Below are 12512 nucleotides of genomic sequence, written 5' to 3'. Positions count from 1 at the left end.
GCTGATGCTGAGGCTCGTACTGTTACATATTGGGTGGTCATTTGGGCTTATATTTGGTATTCTACATTACATTTATTTATATCCTATTGCTATTTGTCACCGCGATTGTGCTTTAAAAGGCAAAATCGTATAATGTCATGCATCGTGTCTACCCTGTGCGAGGCTATCTACACTGGGCAAAGGGAATGTGCAAAAACATTTGTCCTAATTGCGTGAAGTAGCCGCTACATCAGAAGTGCGGGCATCCGTTTACTATCAGTGAATGCCCCGCGTCCAGTACACTATCACGAAATATGATAGTAACCAGCACTAGTCAATAAGCAGGCTACGATCAGAGCCGTTAAGAGCACGATTATGCATATAAAGCTAAGCAGACGTCATATAGGGAATATGTGTTAACATTTCAAACATGCTAGTTTTACATGATGTAAACTGCAGCGGCAGCAGTGAACAGACAGTGCCTATTTGCTTTTGACGCGCTGTGTCGCGCCTCTTGCCGGTGTAGAGACTGTTCATGATGCTCGGGATCTCTGATTATCATAATTCCCTGAGTGTATCCTGATGAAAAAATATAAAGAGGCCTTAAACTCCAACAATCTTTTGAAAACAGAGTGTTTTTACCACACACAGTTCAGCGGTACTACTGCGCTCCAGTGCTCTTTCCATTGATGCAAGTATCAGTTCCCACTTCCCGCCCCGAGTGTAAAGCCAAACGTGATTGGTTGAAGCGATAACGTGCTACGATTGGCCAGCTCGATGTGGCCGTTATCTGATTGGCTTGAGTAGGCGGTGGGTGGAGTCCACCTATTTGTGGATTTCTCTGCACGTCTACGCTAGAAGTGTTTCAAAATCCACAAATGCGTGAGGGGATTCACAAATGTGTGCAGCGATTCACAAATGCACAGGAACCGATTCACAAATAAATGCCAGGCAGAGTTGTGTTTGTAAAATAAGAAAACATTTGTAAATATTTTATTTATTTGCAAATCTCATTTTATTTATTTGTGAATTTTATAATTTTTTGTGATACTCTTTACATTTATTTGTGGATCTTAATCTATTCATTTGTGCATTCGATACATTTTTGTGAATCTCTTTACATTTATTTGTGAATATTAATCTATTTATTTGGAATATTGCAACAATAATAACCCCATATAAAGCTGCTTTGAAACAATCTGTATTGTTAAAAACGTTATATAAATGAAGGTGACTTGACTTTTAAATATAGAAAATAATTATACACCGTACACACACACATATTATGTAAACACAAACTTTTATTTTGGATGTGATTAATTGTTGTCCAGCACTAAATACATAAAATGTTTATTATTTGATTATACTTTGTATTCTAAGTTGTTCTGAGTTTTGTTCACGCATTGCTCCTCTGGCTTTGAATCGCGTAGGCAACCTGGCTGGGCCTGATACCGGCGGGACGGGGCAAACCCCCAGCGGCACCGGCCCGGGGCAGAGGGAGGGGCAGGGGGAGGAGCCTCCGGGGGCGTGGCGGAGGCAATCACATGGTGGTGGACCACCGGCCTCGAGCCATCTCTATAATCGGCTTCACACAGGAAGAGAAGGAGGAACTCATGCCGCACTTCGTGGTAAGATTTGAGTTTAAATAGATGATTGACAGACAGACAGTATATGGAGATATAATCCTGCACTATCACCCCACTGTCTGTCTGTCAATCATCTATCACCCCACTGTCTGTCTGTCATCCATCCATCTGTCTATCTATCTACCTTTCTGTCTGTCTGTCAATCATCTATCAACCCCTCTATCTGTCTGTCAATCATCCATCTGTCTGTCTATCTATCTACCTTTCTGTCTGTTAATCATCCATCTGTCTATCTATCTACATGTCTGTCTCTGTCTGTCTGTCTCTTCAATCATCTATCTGTCTGTCAATCATCCATCTGTCTGTCTATCTATCTACCTTTCTGTCTGTTAATCATCCATCTGTCTATCTATCTACATGTCTGTCTGTCTGTCAATCATCTATCAACCCCTCTATCTGTCTGTCAATCATCCATCTGTCTGTCTATCTATCTACCTTTCTGTCTGTTAATCATCCATCTGTCTATCTATCTACATGTCTGTCTCTGTCTGTCTGTCTCTTCAATCATCTATCTGTCTGTCAATCATCCATCTGTCTATCTATCTACATGTCTGTCTGTCTATCAGTCAATCATCTATCAACCCTCTATCTGTCTGTCAATCATCCATCTGTCTATCTATCTACCTTTCTGTCTGTCTGTCTATCTGTCTGTCAATCATCTGTCTCTACCCACTATTTGTCTGTCTGTCAATCATCCGTCTGTCTATCAATCATCCGTCTGTCTATCTACCTGACTGTCTGTCTGTCAATCATCTATCTATCTACATGTCTGTCTGTCTGTCTTGTCAATCATCTATCAACCCTCTATCTGTCTGTCAATCATCTATCTATCTACATGTCTGTCTGTCTGTCTTGTCGATCATCTATCTACCTTTCTGTCTGTCTGTCAATCATCTGTCTCTACGCACTATCTGTCTGTCTGTCTGTCTATCATCCATCTGTCTGTCTGTCTGTCTGTCTGTCATCCATCTGTCTGTCTATCATCCATCTGTCTATCTACCGTCTGTCTGTCTATCATCCATCTGTCTATCTATCTACCTTTCTGTTTGTTTGTTTGTCTGTCTGTCTGTCTCTCTGTCTATCCATCCGTCTATCTACCCACAATCTGTCTGTCTCTGACTGTCTTGTCGATCATCTATCAACCCTCTATCTGTCTGTCAATCATCCATCTGTCTATCTATCTACCTTTCTGTCTTTCTGTCTTGCTGTCTGTCAATCATCTGTCTCTACCCACAATCTGTCTGTCTGTCTGACTGTCTTGTCGATCATCTATCAACCCTTTATCTGTCTGTCAATCATCCATCTGTCTATCTATCTATCTACCTTTCTGTCTGTCTGTCTGTCAATCTGTCTCTACCCACAATCTGTCTGTCTGTCAATCATCCGTCTGTCTGTCTGTCAATCATCTATCAACCATCTATCTGTCTGTCGATCATCCATCTGTCTATCTACCTTTCTGTTTGTTTGTTTGTTTGTCTGTCTGTCTATCCATCTGTCTATCTACTTTTCTCTCTGTCTGTCTGTCATCCATGTGTCTATCTACCTTTCTGTCTGTCTATCTACCTTTCTATTTGTCTGTCTGTCTGTCTGTACCTAATTTATGCTCAATCCATATGACCTCTTGTGTAGAAATTTGGCGAGATCGAGGAGCTTCACGACCATGATGCTACCAGTGTCGTCATGACCTTCAAAACCCGCAGTGAAGCAGAAAATGTACTGTGGCTTTTTAGTTCTTACGTTTTTTAGTTTTTTTTTTATTTGAGATTTATTTGAGCTAAAGTTTAGTACACTTTAACCACACTAAATATATATTTGTTTTTTTCCAGGCTGCAAACCAAGGAGCAAAGTTCAAAGGTCGAATTCTACAGATCGCATGGTACAAACCTAAAACTCCATCTGTGTCCACCGAACCAGAAGAGGAAGAGTCAAAGGAAGAGGTCAACATGGCAGGAATCCATGTAATGACGGTAACTGCATGTTCAACATGTGTTTTACTTGGTTACACCACATGACTTTTTTAAAAAGTTAAATTGTTGATCTTTTCTCATCCTCTAGGATCCAGTCAGCCCCTTTCTGCTTCCAGAGGAAGAGGAAGAAGATGATGACGAAGAAGACGAAGACGAGAGCCGCTCATGGAGGCGATGAGGAAGGGGAGGCGGCACCACTTTTTGTTCAAGGACTCTCATTTTTAGTTTTTGATTGTGAAATTAATTTAAGTATATTTGATTGAATAAGACAAAGTGTCTTTCTTTTTTTTTTAAAGACGGTTTTCAGTATTTTGAGACATGGAGAAATGAAAAGGCAAAGCGCGTCCTCCGTACAGGAGAATATATGAGAATGTGAGACGTCTGTGGAGACTTGCAGTGTTTCTGTCACTCTGAAATATCTGCTCTATGTATCAAACTCTCACTTTTGCTGAGATTGAGTGCAAAATGTTTCAGCTGGGAAACATTTTGTTTCGCTGTGCATGAGCAGATGTCAGTAACTCACAACATTTGTGACTACTGTGAATTTTCTTTTTCTTTTTTATGTCTAAATTGTTTCACCCATTTTTTTCCCCCCAGTTTAATATGATTTAACATGAAACTTCATCTGCACTTTGTGCCAGTTTGGTAGACATTCTCCAGATGGATGCACTCTTTTGGCATCTCTTTCCTTTGTGAAGAAACGAAATGCCCTCATGATGTCACATGTTTTCAAAAACAAAACAACAAAAGGCTTTTTGTATCTGCTCTTTAACGTTTAGGCAATATATATATATATCACCAGGTGGATTTTTCCTTCTTAATGTTAATATGCCACTTCCTGTAAATATGGACTCTATAGAAGATATATGTGGCGCACTTGATTTTGGTCAGTGTGTCAGTGTTCATATTTATTTCTCACATCTCTAGATGATGTTCCAAAACCAAAAAGAGCTTTGGATGAGGGTCCGAGAATATGATTGAGCTAAAATATGAACAGTGGTGTTGTGAATGTATTCAAAATTGATTTACACTTCATTTACGCCTTAAATTCTCAGTGTACAGCTGACGTTTTATGAGAAACGTGACTTTATTTCTCCTTTTTTGTGTATATTTTGTAAATGGTTGCAGTAATAAGGACTGCTCACTTCATTATTTTAGCCGGTCGAATGAATGGATCGCTAAACGGATCGCATTCAAAACTCTTAGAGGCTTATTTAAGTAAGTGTATAACTAAAAACCACACTCTCATAAGATTACACCATGCTTTAAACAAGATTCTGTTGTATAGTTTTTTTTTTCTTCTTCTCATTTTTGACACTCCACTCATTTCAAAAGCCTGGTCCTGCAGAAATGGGTCAAAAACACACCCGTTTCTGTAACCTTAAATATTACCCAATAGCATGCTGGCGTATGTATGCGTGTGTTCATTTGAAAAAAAAAAAAGAAGATATGTGTATGTATGCATATATATTTTTTTAATATTCATATTTACATACTTTGCTAAAATGAAATTAAGTTTATAGTTCCTTTTACTGAAGGACCAGTGTAAAACGTATGAATGCTGTTGATGTGACAGTAATAGCACGTTTCTTTGCCATTGGAATTTAGTGATGCACCTGTTTGCCCCGCTCTTCCCAATCAATGGTACATATTGTTTTTATAATCTGTACAATGATTTCTCAATAACTCAGTTGTTCATTTAAGGTCTGGAAGGTCTTAATATTGGTTTTGTACACGAGTCTAGTAGAAGGACTCAGGAGAAGTGTGTGAATTTAAAGAATGGATTTTGCTCATTTGTATAACCGTTTTACTACACCACATTAGTACAAAGTCATACATTTAGCGTAAATAGATTTTGACTTTATTACTGTTTATAAATTTAAATATCTATGGATGTATTTTTCAGTTTTTTGTTTGTAAAATGGATTTCTAACAGTTGCATGTTTGCTAATCAATAAAGAGAATGGAATGGGGGTGAGCAAGAAGAATATCAAAGAAAAAAAAAACATTTTCAATTGGCCAAAAGTAAAATGATTTACAACAAACAAAAAAGGAAAAAGATGTTTCAGCAAAAAAAGAGAGCGAGAGAGAGAGAGAGAAAAAGGAAGAAAAAAAATCATGATCCATTCCAAGAATTATTCCCCTCTGAAACAGTTGTTGTGTGTTTTATTTTCTAAAACTTATATAAATATTATAATTAGTGTTTATATGAAATGGTAAGATGTTACGGTTGGACCTGTAATATATATATATATATATATATATATATTGATTTTTTTTGTAAATAATTGTTAATCAGATGAGACACAAGCTGGTTGTCATGTCAGTTTTTGAAAGTCAATTTCTGTATAGATAAAATAATTTAAAGTCTTCATTAGGTAAGACATTGAATATACAGTAGTCAACATTTGAAGTGGATCAAAAGTGTTCATCAAAGTTGTCCTAAGACAAGAACGGGTCTTGTTAAAAATTCATTTATAACTTTGATGAAAGGTTTTGATCCACTTCAAATGTTGACTACTGTATAAATATATACACACATACATACAGTGTTGGGGGAAACACATTACAAGTAACAGGTTATGTAATCAGATTACTTTTTCATGTGACTAGTAAAGTAACGCATTAAAATGTACAAAAAAAATCTAAGTTACTTTTTCAAACAAGTAACGCAAGTAATCATGTCCCCATGTTGAGAAAAACCGGGAGTAAGTGAGAGGCGTTGTGTGTAAACATGATGGTTATTTTAGTTCTAGATAAATGTGAGCATTTAATCATCTCACTTGCACAAAAAAGATTCAGTATTCCTCAAAATCAATAAAATAAGTAAAATGCAGAATCAGAAATCTATGCAATCCTCCAAACACACTGTCTCATTCCCCTTCTCAGGGAACCAGGTTACACACCCAACCTGAGGCGTTCCCTTTCGATGTGGAAGTTTAAAGCTGTGTCTTGGTGTTGACGCTATGGGGAATTCAATACCCACTATGCTTTGCTGAAAGAATGCCTACCTATGAATATGTACAAACCAAGTTGGCATAGCATTAAGTGACTCTACGGGACAAGACAGCGTCAACACCAAAGGCGCATACTTTGTGATTTATGCAAAAATGTCACTACTCCCGAAAGGCAGAGTGGCTTTCTGAACCGACATGAGAGCAATAGAGCTAGCAGGAGAAGCCCAAAAGGGAAAAACTCCTGTCAGACTCCTCCCCATGCTCTGAATATTGGCGTGTTTACACACATGCTTTAGACACCGGTCATGCTGATGCCGTTGCCCATGGCATCAACACCATGACACAGCGTTGATGTATTACTTTGAAAGGGAACCACATTAAACAGGCATGTGTGTAGCTATTTGAGTCAGTAAGTATATTCGTATCTCGTGCGGCAGGCGGGGAAAAGCTGGTGAATCTCTCCACTCGATGTTTCAGAGAACCGGGCTTACGATAGTAACCTATTTTTCTCTTTCATCATCTCGTGTTCGAGATCCACTTATGAGAGATGTTAACTTCATGTGCGAGGGAATGTATTATCGCGAGAGTCTGTGAGAATGTGTTGATCACGTGGGTTAGTGAGACTGGTGAGGTCTTCACGTTTTGTTGCTGGAAGAGGGATGTAATAAAAAAACTTTCTGTGGAACTACGTTGTATCTTTGGCTGTTTTCAATGGTAGCAGAGGATGGTTTCCAACTACAGAGTACCGCCTAAGCTTGACGAAGCCCGACCATACGAGTGCTGGAAAAATGAAGTTAGTATTTGGAGGCTTGTTACGGGCTTGGACAAGAAAAAGCAGGCACTCGCGGTGGTGCTGGGGCTCGAGGGGCGAGCCAGAGAGACCGCTTTGGAAATACCCGCGAACGATCTAAACAAAGACGACGGTATGGAAACCTTGCTAGCTAAGCTGGACGCGATATTTTTGAGAGAAGAAAAAGACCGCGCTTATGAAGCATACTCTCATTTCGACTCGATTTCCAAAGACAGTGCGGTGTCCATGACGGACTACATTATAGACTTTGAGCAGAGATACAACCGCATGAAGAAGTACAACATGACCCTGCCTGACGCTGTGTTAGCGTTTAAACTCCTGGACACGGCTTGTCTCGACGAGAAGAGTAGGCAGCTAGCACTAACAGCGTGCACGGATTTGACATTCGCATCCATGAAGTCAGCGTTGAAGCGGATTTTCGGAGGAAGAACCAGTGGAGCAAGCGGCGGCAGCGAGACTCAAGATGCGGCGTTTTTCACGGAGCAGAGGCAACCGGGAAAATTCAGACGGAACAACGGCCCGTCACAGAGCAGACAGTGGCAGCCACAGCAAGGTACAAACCCACTCGACAAATATGGTAAGAGAACAAAATGCGTCATTTGTCAGAGCACGTACCATTGGGCCAAAGACTGTCCTCATCGGAGAAATGAAGTAAAGCTAGCAGAAGATGAAAATGTGGAAGAGTGTAACATTACACTGTTTACAAAAGTCATGACGGACTCTGAGATCTTCCTAACTGAATCACTGGGATCAGCTATCATTGACACTGCATGCACACGTACTGTTTGTGGTGAGAAGTGGCTGGATAGTTACATGAAAGACCTGACCCAAAGCCAAATAAACAAACTGCTGCACACTGAATCTTTAAGCTGCAGACCTTTCAGATTTGGTGATGGTCAGGTGGTACACTCCAATAGAAAGGTGAAGCTTCCCGCTAAGATCGGTCTAACAAAATGTCACATTGAAACGGAAGTTGTTCCTGTTGATATTCCTTTACTGCTGAGCAAAATGTCTCTAAAGAGAGCAGGAACTGTTTTAGACATGGAGAATGACAGAGTTGTTATGTTCAAGCAACCAGTGCCTCTTGAGCTCACTAGTTCGGGACACTATTGTGTTGACATTAGAGATGGTAATACTGAAGCGGACACCAATGAAAGTGAAATCCTTGTCGTCACAGCAGAGATGTCTACAAAAGAGAAGCGTAAAGTTCTCCTGAAGCTCCACAAGCAGTTTGGCCACGCCTCCGCAGACCGGCTGCAGAGGCTCATCCTCAGCTCTGGAAATACTGACAAAGACTGTCCAGTTATTCTGCAAGAGATCATCCGTGACTGTGAGGTATGTCAAAGATATAGCAGGACCAAGCCCAGGCCTGCTGTTGGTTTGCCTTTAGCCTCTGAGTACAATGAGACGGTGGCAATGGATCTACATGAGCTGGAACCTGGCGTATGGTACCTCCACATCATCGACCATTTCACACGCTTCAGCGCTGGAAACATTGTGAGAACAAAGAAAGCCTCGGAGATCGTCAACTCCTTCATTCACTCGTGGATAAGTGTTCATGGTGCCCCCAAACGCATATACACAGACAACGGTGGTGAGTTCAACAATGAGGAGATAAGAGAGATGGCAGAAAAATTCAACACTGAGATAAAGACTACAGCGGGATACAGTCCTTGGAGCAACGGGCTGCTGGAGAGACACAACATGACACTGACGGAGATCCTCTTGAAGGTGAAAAAGGAAAATGGGTGTGGCTGGCAGACTGCTCTAGACTGGGCTCTAATGGCCAAAAACAGTATGATTAATGTGCATGGTTATAGCCCACATCAGCTTGTGTTTGGTCACAGTCCTAATCTTCCCTCCGTTTTGGTTGATAAACTGCCTGCTCTAGAGGGCACTTCTATGAGTACTAGAGTAGGACAGCACCTAGCAGCATTGCATGCTTCCAGAAGAGCTTTCACAGAGGTGGAATGCTCAGAAAGAATAAGAAGAGCTTTACGAAAGCAGCTCAGGCCTACAGATGAAAAGTATGAGACAGGAGACAGAGTGTACTACAAACGAGCAGACAGTACAGAGTGGAAAGGCCCTGCTGTAGTTATCGGTCAGGATAGCTCTGTAGTGTTTATCAGACATGGTGGGATTCTTGTCAGAGTACACCAGTCCAGGCTGAATAAAGTCAATGCACAGGATGAGGATAAACCTGTACTACCGGATATTCCTGAAAATAGTAAAGAAAATGAAAACGTAATACACACAGATGTGTCAGAGAATTCAGCTGATGAAACGAGTGTTAATGGAGACGTGCAAATCCCTGAAAACACAGAAACAGATGATAGACAAGACGTGAGACAAATTAATGAGACAGAGAGTGATGCTACTAATACAGTGAGTTCCACTGGTGTCAAACTGAGAACAGGTCAGACAGTAACATTTACAAACAGAGATGATGGTACTAAACACACTGCCAGAGTTTTAGGCAGAGCAGGAAAAGCAAAAGGGCAATATAAAAACTGGTACAATGTGCAGTATCTTGAACCAGATGGCAGCGAGGGTCAAAAGGAAGCTTTAGACATGTCACATGTTGATGATCTTCTCACTGAATGTGATAACACCGATGCTGATGTACTCATTTCCAAAGACATCTCTTTTGATGCTGCTAAACAGCAAGAGATTGAAAACTGGCAAAATAATAATGTTTACGAAGAGGTCACAGACAAGGGTCAAAAATGTATTTCTACTAGATGGGTCTGTACGTTGAAGGAAACTTCTAATGGTATTGTTCCCAAAGCTCGCCTTGTGGCGAGAGGTTTTGAAGAAGTCAATATTCAAGAATTACAGAAAGATTCTCCCACATGTGCATCAGAGTCACTCAGGCTGCTGTTAGCTGTTATTTGTCAAAACAAATGGAAAGTAAATTCTATGGATATTAAGTCTGCCTTTTTGCAGGGAATGGAACTCTCAAGAGACCTTTACATTCGTCCTCCACCAGAAGCAGGCGTGGACAATGCGTTGTGGAAACTAAAGAAATGCGTGTATGGACTTGCAGACGCTTCCCTCTACTGGTACAACAAGGTCAAAGAACTCATGCTGAACAGTGGTGGTAAAATGTCACGGGTTGATCCTGCAGTGTTTTTTTGGCAGAATGAGCAATCTGAGGTGACAGGAGTACTGGCATGCCATGTGGATGATTTTTTTTGGGCAGGTTCAGAGCACTTTGTAACTAATGTAATCCCTGTACTTAAATCTGCATTTCATGTGGGTCGTGAAGAGCATGAGAGTTTTTCATACGTGGGGATGGACATTGCTACTGTGGGTGGTGTAGTGCAGGTGCATCAGCACAGTTACATTGAAAACCTACAACCAGTTCACTTACAGGCAGCACGTGCTGTACAGAGAGAGGCTCCACTAAACGAGAAAGAAAGAGAACAACTCCGGTCCAAGATAGGACAGATTCTGTGGGTTGCTAAACAAACAAGACCAGATGTTATGTTTGACACATGTAGCCTAGCATCCAACATTAAGAATGCTACTGTTCAGTCCATACATGAAGTGAACAAAGTGATCCGTAAACTTAAGTCAGAGAAGGTCACACTTAAGTTTCAACACTTGGGCAACAGTGATGATTTGAGTTTGGTGGTCTTCAGTGATGCTTCACTGGGCAATCTACCAGATGGAGGTACACAGGGAGGGGCTTTAATTGCCCTCATGGAAAAAACAGGAAAATTCTCTCCTCTGTTTTGGCAATCTAAAAAAATCAGACGTGTGGTAAGAAGCACGCTGGCAGGAGAAACCCTTGCCATGTCAGATGGTATTGACAATGCTATGTTCTTGGCTATGCTCTACTCTGAGCTTACCACTGGTAAAGCTGATCTTAATGCTCTCCCCCTTATTTGTGTTACTGATAACCATTCCCTGTTTGACGCTCTTAAGTCTACTAAACAGGTCACAGAGAAGAGACTAAGATTAGAAATAAGCAGTGTCAAAGAGCTCCTACATGCTAACAAAATCAAAGAAGTGCGTTGGTCAGAAGCCAAGTCACAACTTGCTGACTGTTTGACGAAGAAAGGTGCTTCCTCACTTATGCTTCTTAAAGCGCTGTATGAGGGTGTATGGAAACTGTAATATCTGGACTATTGAGCATTTATCTTGGTACAGTTTTTTTTTAAGTACTCAAGCTCACTTAAATGTTACTGTGTTCTAAAAATATTTCATATTTGGTGACAATGTTTTATATGTCAAAGTCACCCGTTCATTAGTTTCTTTTATTTAAAGAAGAGAGGGAGATTGTTAACTTCATGTGCGAGGGAATGTATTATCGCGAGAGTCTGTGAGAATGTGTTGATCACGTGGGTTAGTGAGACTGGTGAGGTCTTCACGTTTTGTTGCTGGAAGAGGGATGTAATAAAAAAACTTTCTGTGGAACTACGTTGTATCTTTGGCTGTTTTCAGGAGAGACATGGACAGCTCCCCGATTGCCCAATACACTCACAGTGAGGTTCTGGAAGCCAGAGAAGGATGGTCGCCCCAGGGAGCCGGTGCCTTACACCTTCCATAATCATGAACCTGCAATCCTGACACACACAGATAACTGCTGTGCACATGCAGGACATTAAACATGTATGCGGCACACACACACGATAATAACCCCAGCAACACAAATGTGCATACACCCAGGAAGAAATGGAAATACATGCTTGGTGACAGGAATGTGCATGGCCTGCCGGTCCATTCACTCCTTATTCGTTACTTCCAACGGGGTTGCAGGGAAGGGCTAAGAAGACCCCACCCCTAAAACCGAATGTGCTACCGAGATTCTGGTGACATCCTGCCGGTAGTAACGCACAAAGGTATGAGGAGAAGCCCAACTGGCAGCGGAGCAGATGTCCTGCAGTGACACACCCCTAAACAAAGCCCAAGAGCCCTAAACAAAGCCTAAGCCCCTCGTGGAATGAGCTCTGATGTCCCCTGGGGGCTGCACTCCCTTTGATTCATATGCCAAAACTATAGCTTTCACAAGACAATGTGAGAGGTGTTGCTTAGATATGGGATTCCTTCTATGAGGGGGTGCCCATGAAATAAAGAGCTGGTCGCTCTTCCGGAAAGCACTGGTCCTGGTCATATATGTCTGGAAAGCACAAACGGGATACAGGGC

General features: G+C 41.2%; 2 protein-coding genes across 10 annotated transcripts in view; both read left to right on the top strand.

Moving 5' to 3' along the window:
• The window catches only part of rbm27 (RNA binding motif protein 27), a 35407-nt gene extending 29722 nt beyond the window's left edge, over positions 1-5685 (top strand). For 5 of the 9 annotated variants that reach the window (XM_079585727.1, XM_079585726.1, XM_079585723.1 and 2 more), the window contains 4 exons: positions 1410-1607; positions 3255-3338; positions 3452-3592; positions 3681-5685. In XM_079585727.1, the coding sequence (XP_079441853.1) occupies positions 1410-1607; positions 3255-3338; positions 3452-3592; positions 3681-3770 (513 nt within the window). In that variant the 3' untranslated portion in view covers positions 3771-5685. The remainder of the gene's footprint in view (positions 1-1409; positions 1608-3254; positions 3339-3451; positions 3593-3680) is intronic. The other 4 variants (XM_079585729.1, XM_079585725.1, XM_079585728.1 and 1 more) reach the window with 1 other exon arrangement.
• Positions 5686-7383: 1698 nt separating this feature from the next.
• Positions 7384-11803, top strand: LOC306984984 (uncharacterized protein). Its single transcript, XM_079586803.1, has 2 exons — positions 7384-9091; positions 10307-11803. The coding sequence occupies exons 1-2, from the start codon at positions 7475-7477 to the stop codon at positions 11480-11482; spliced, it is 2793 nt and encodes a 930-aa protein (XP_079442929.1). The 5' UTR covers positions 7384-7474; the 3' UTR covers positions 11483-11803.
• Positions 11804-12512: the final 709 nt, after the last annotated feature.

Source organism: Phoxinus phoxinus (assembly GCF_949152265.1).
Source record: "Phoxinus phoxinus genome assembly, chromosome: 17".
NCBI classification, from domain to species: domain Eukaryota; kingdom Metazoa; phylum Chordata; class Actinopteri; order Cypriniformes; family Leuciscidae; genus Phoxinus; species Phoxinus phoxinus.
The sequence above is the reverse complement of the archived record's forward strand: the minus strand, read 5'-3'. Positions and strand labels throughout refer to the sequence as shown.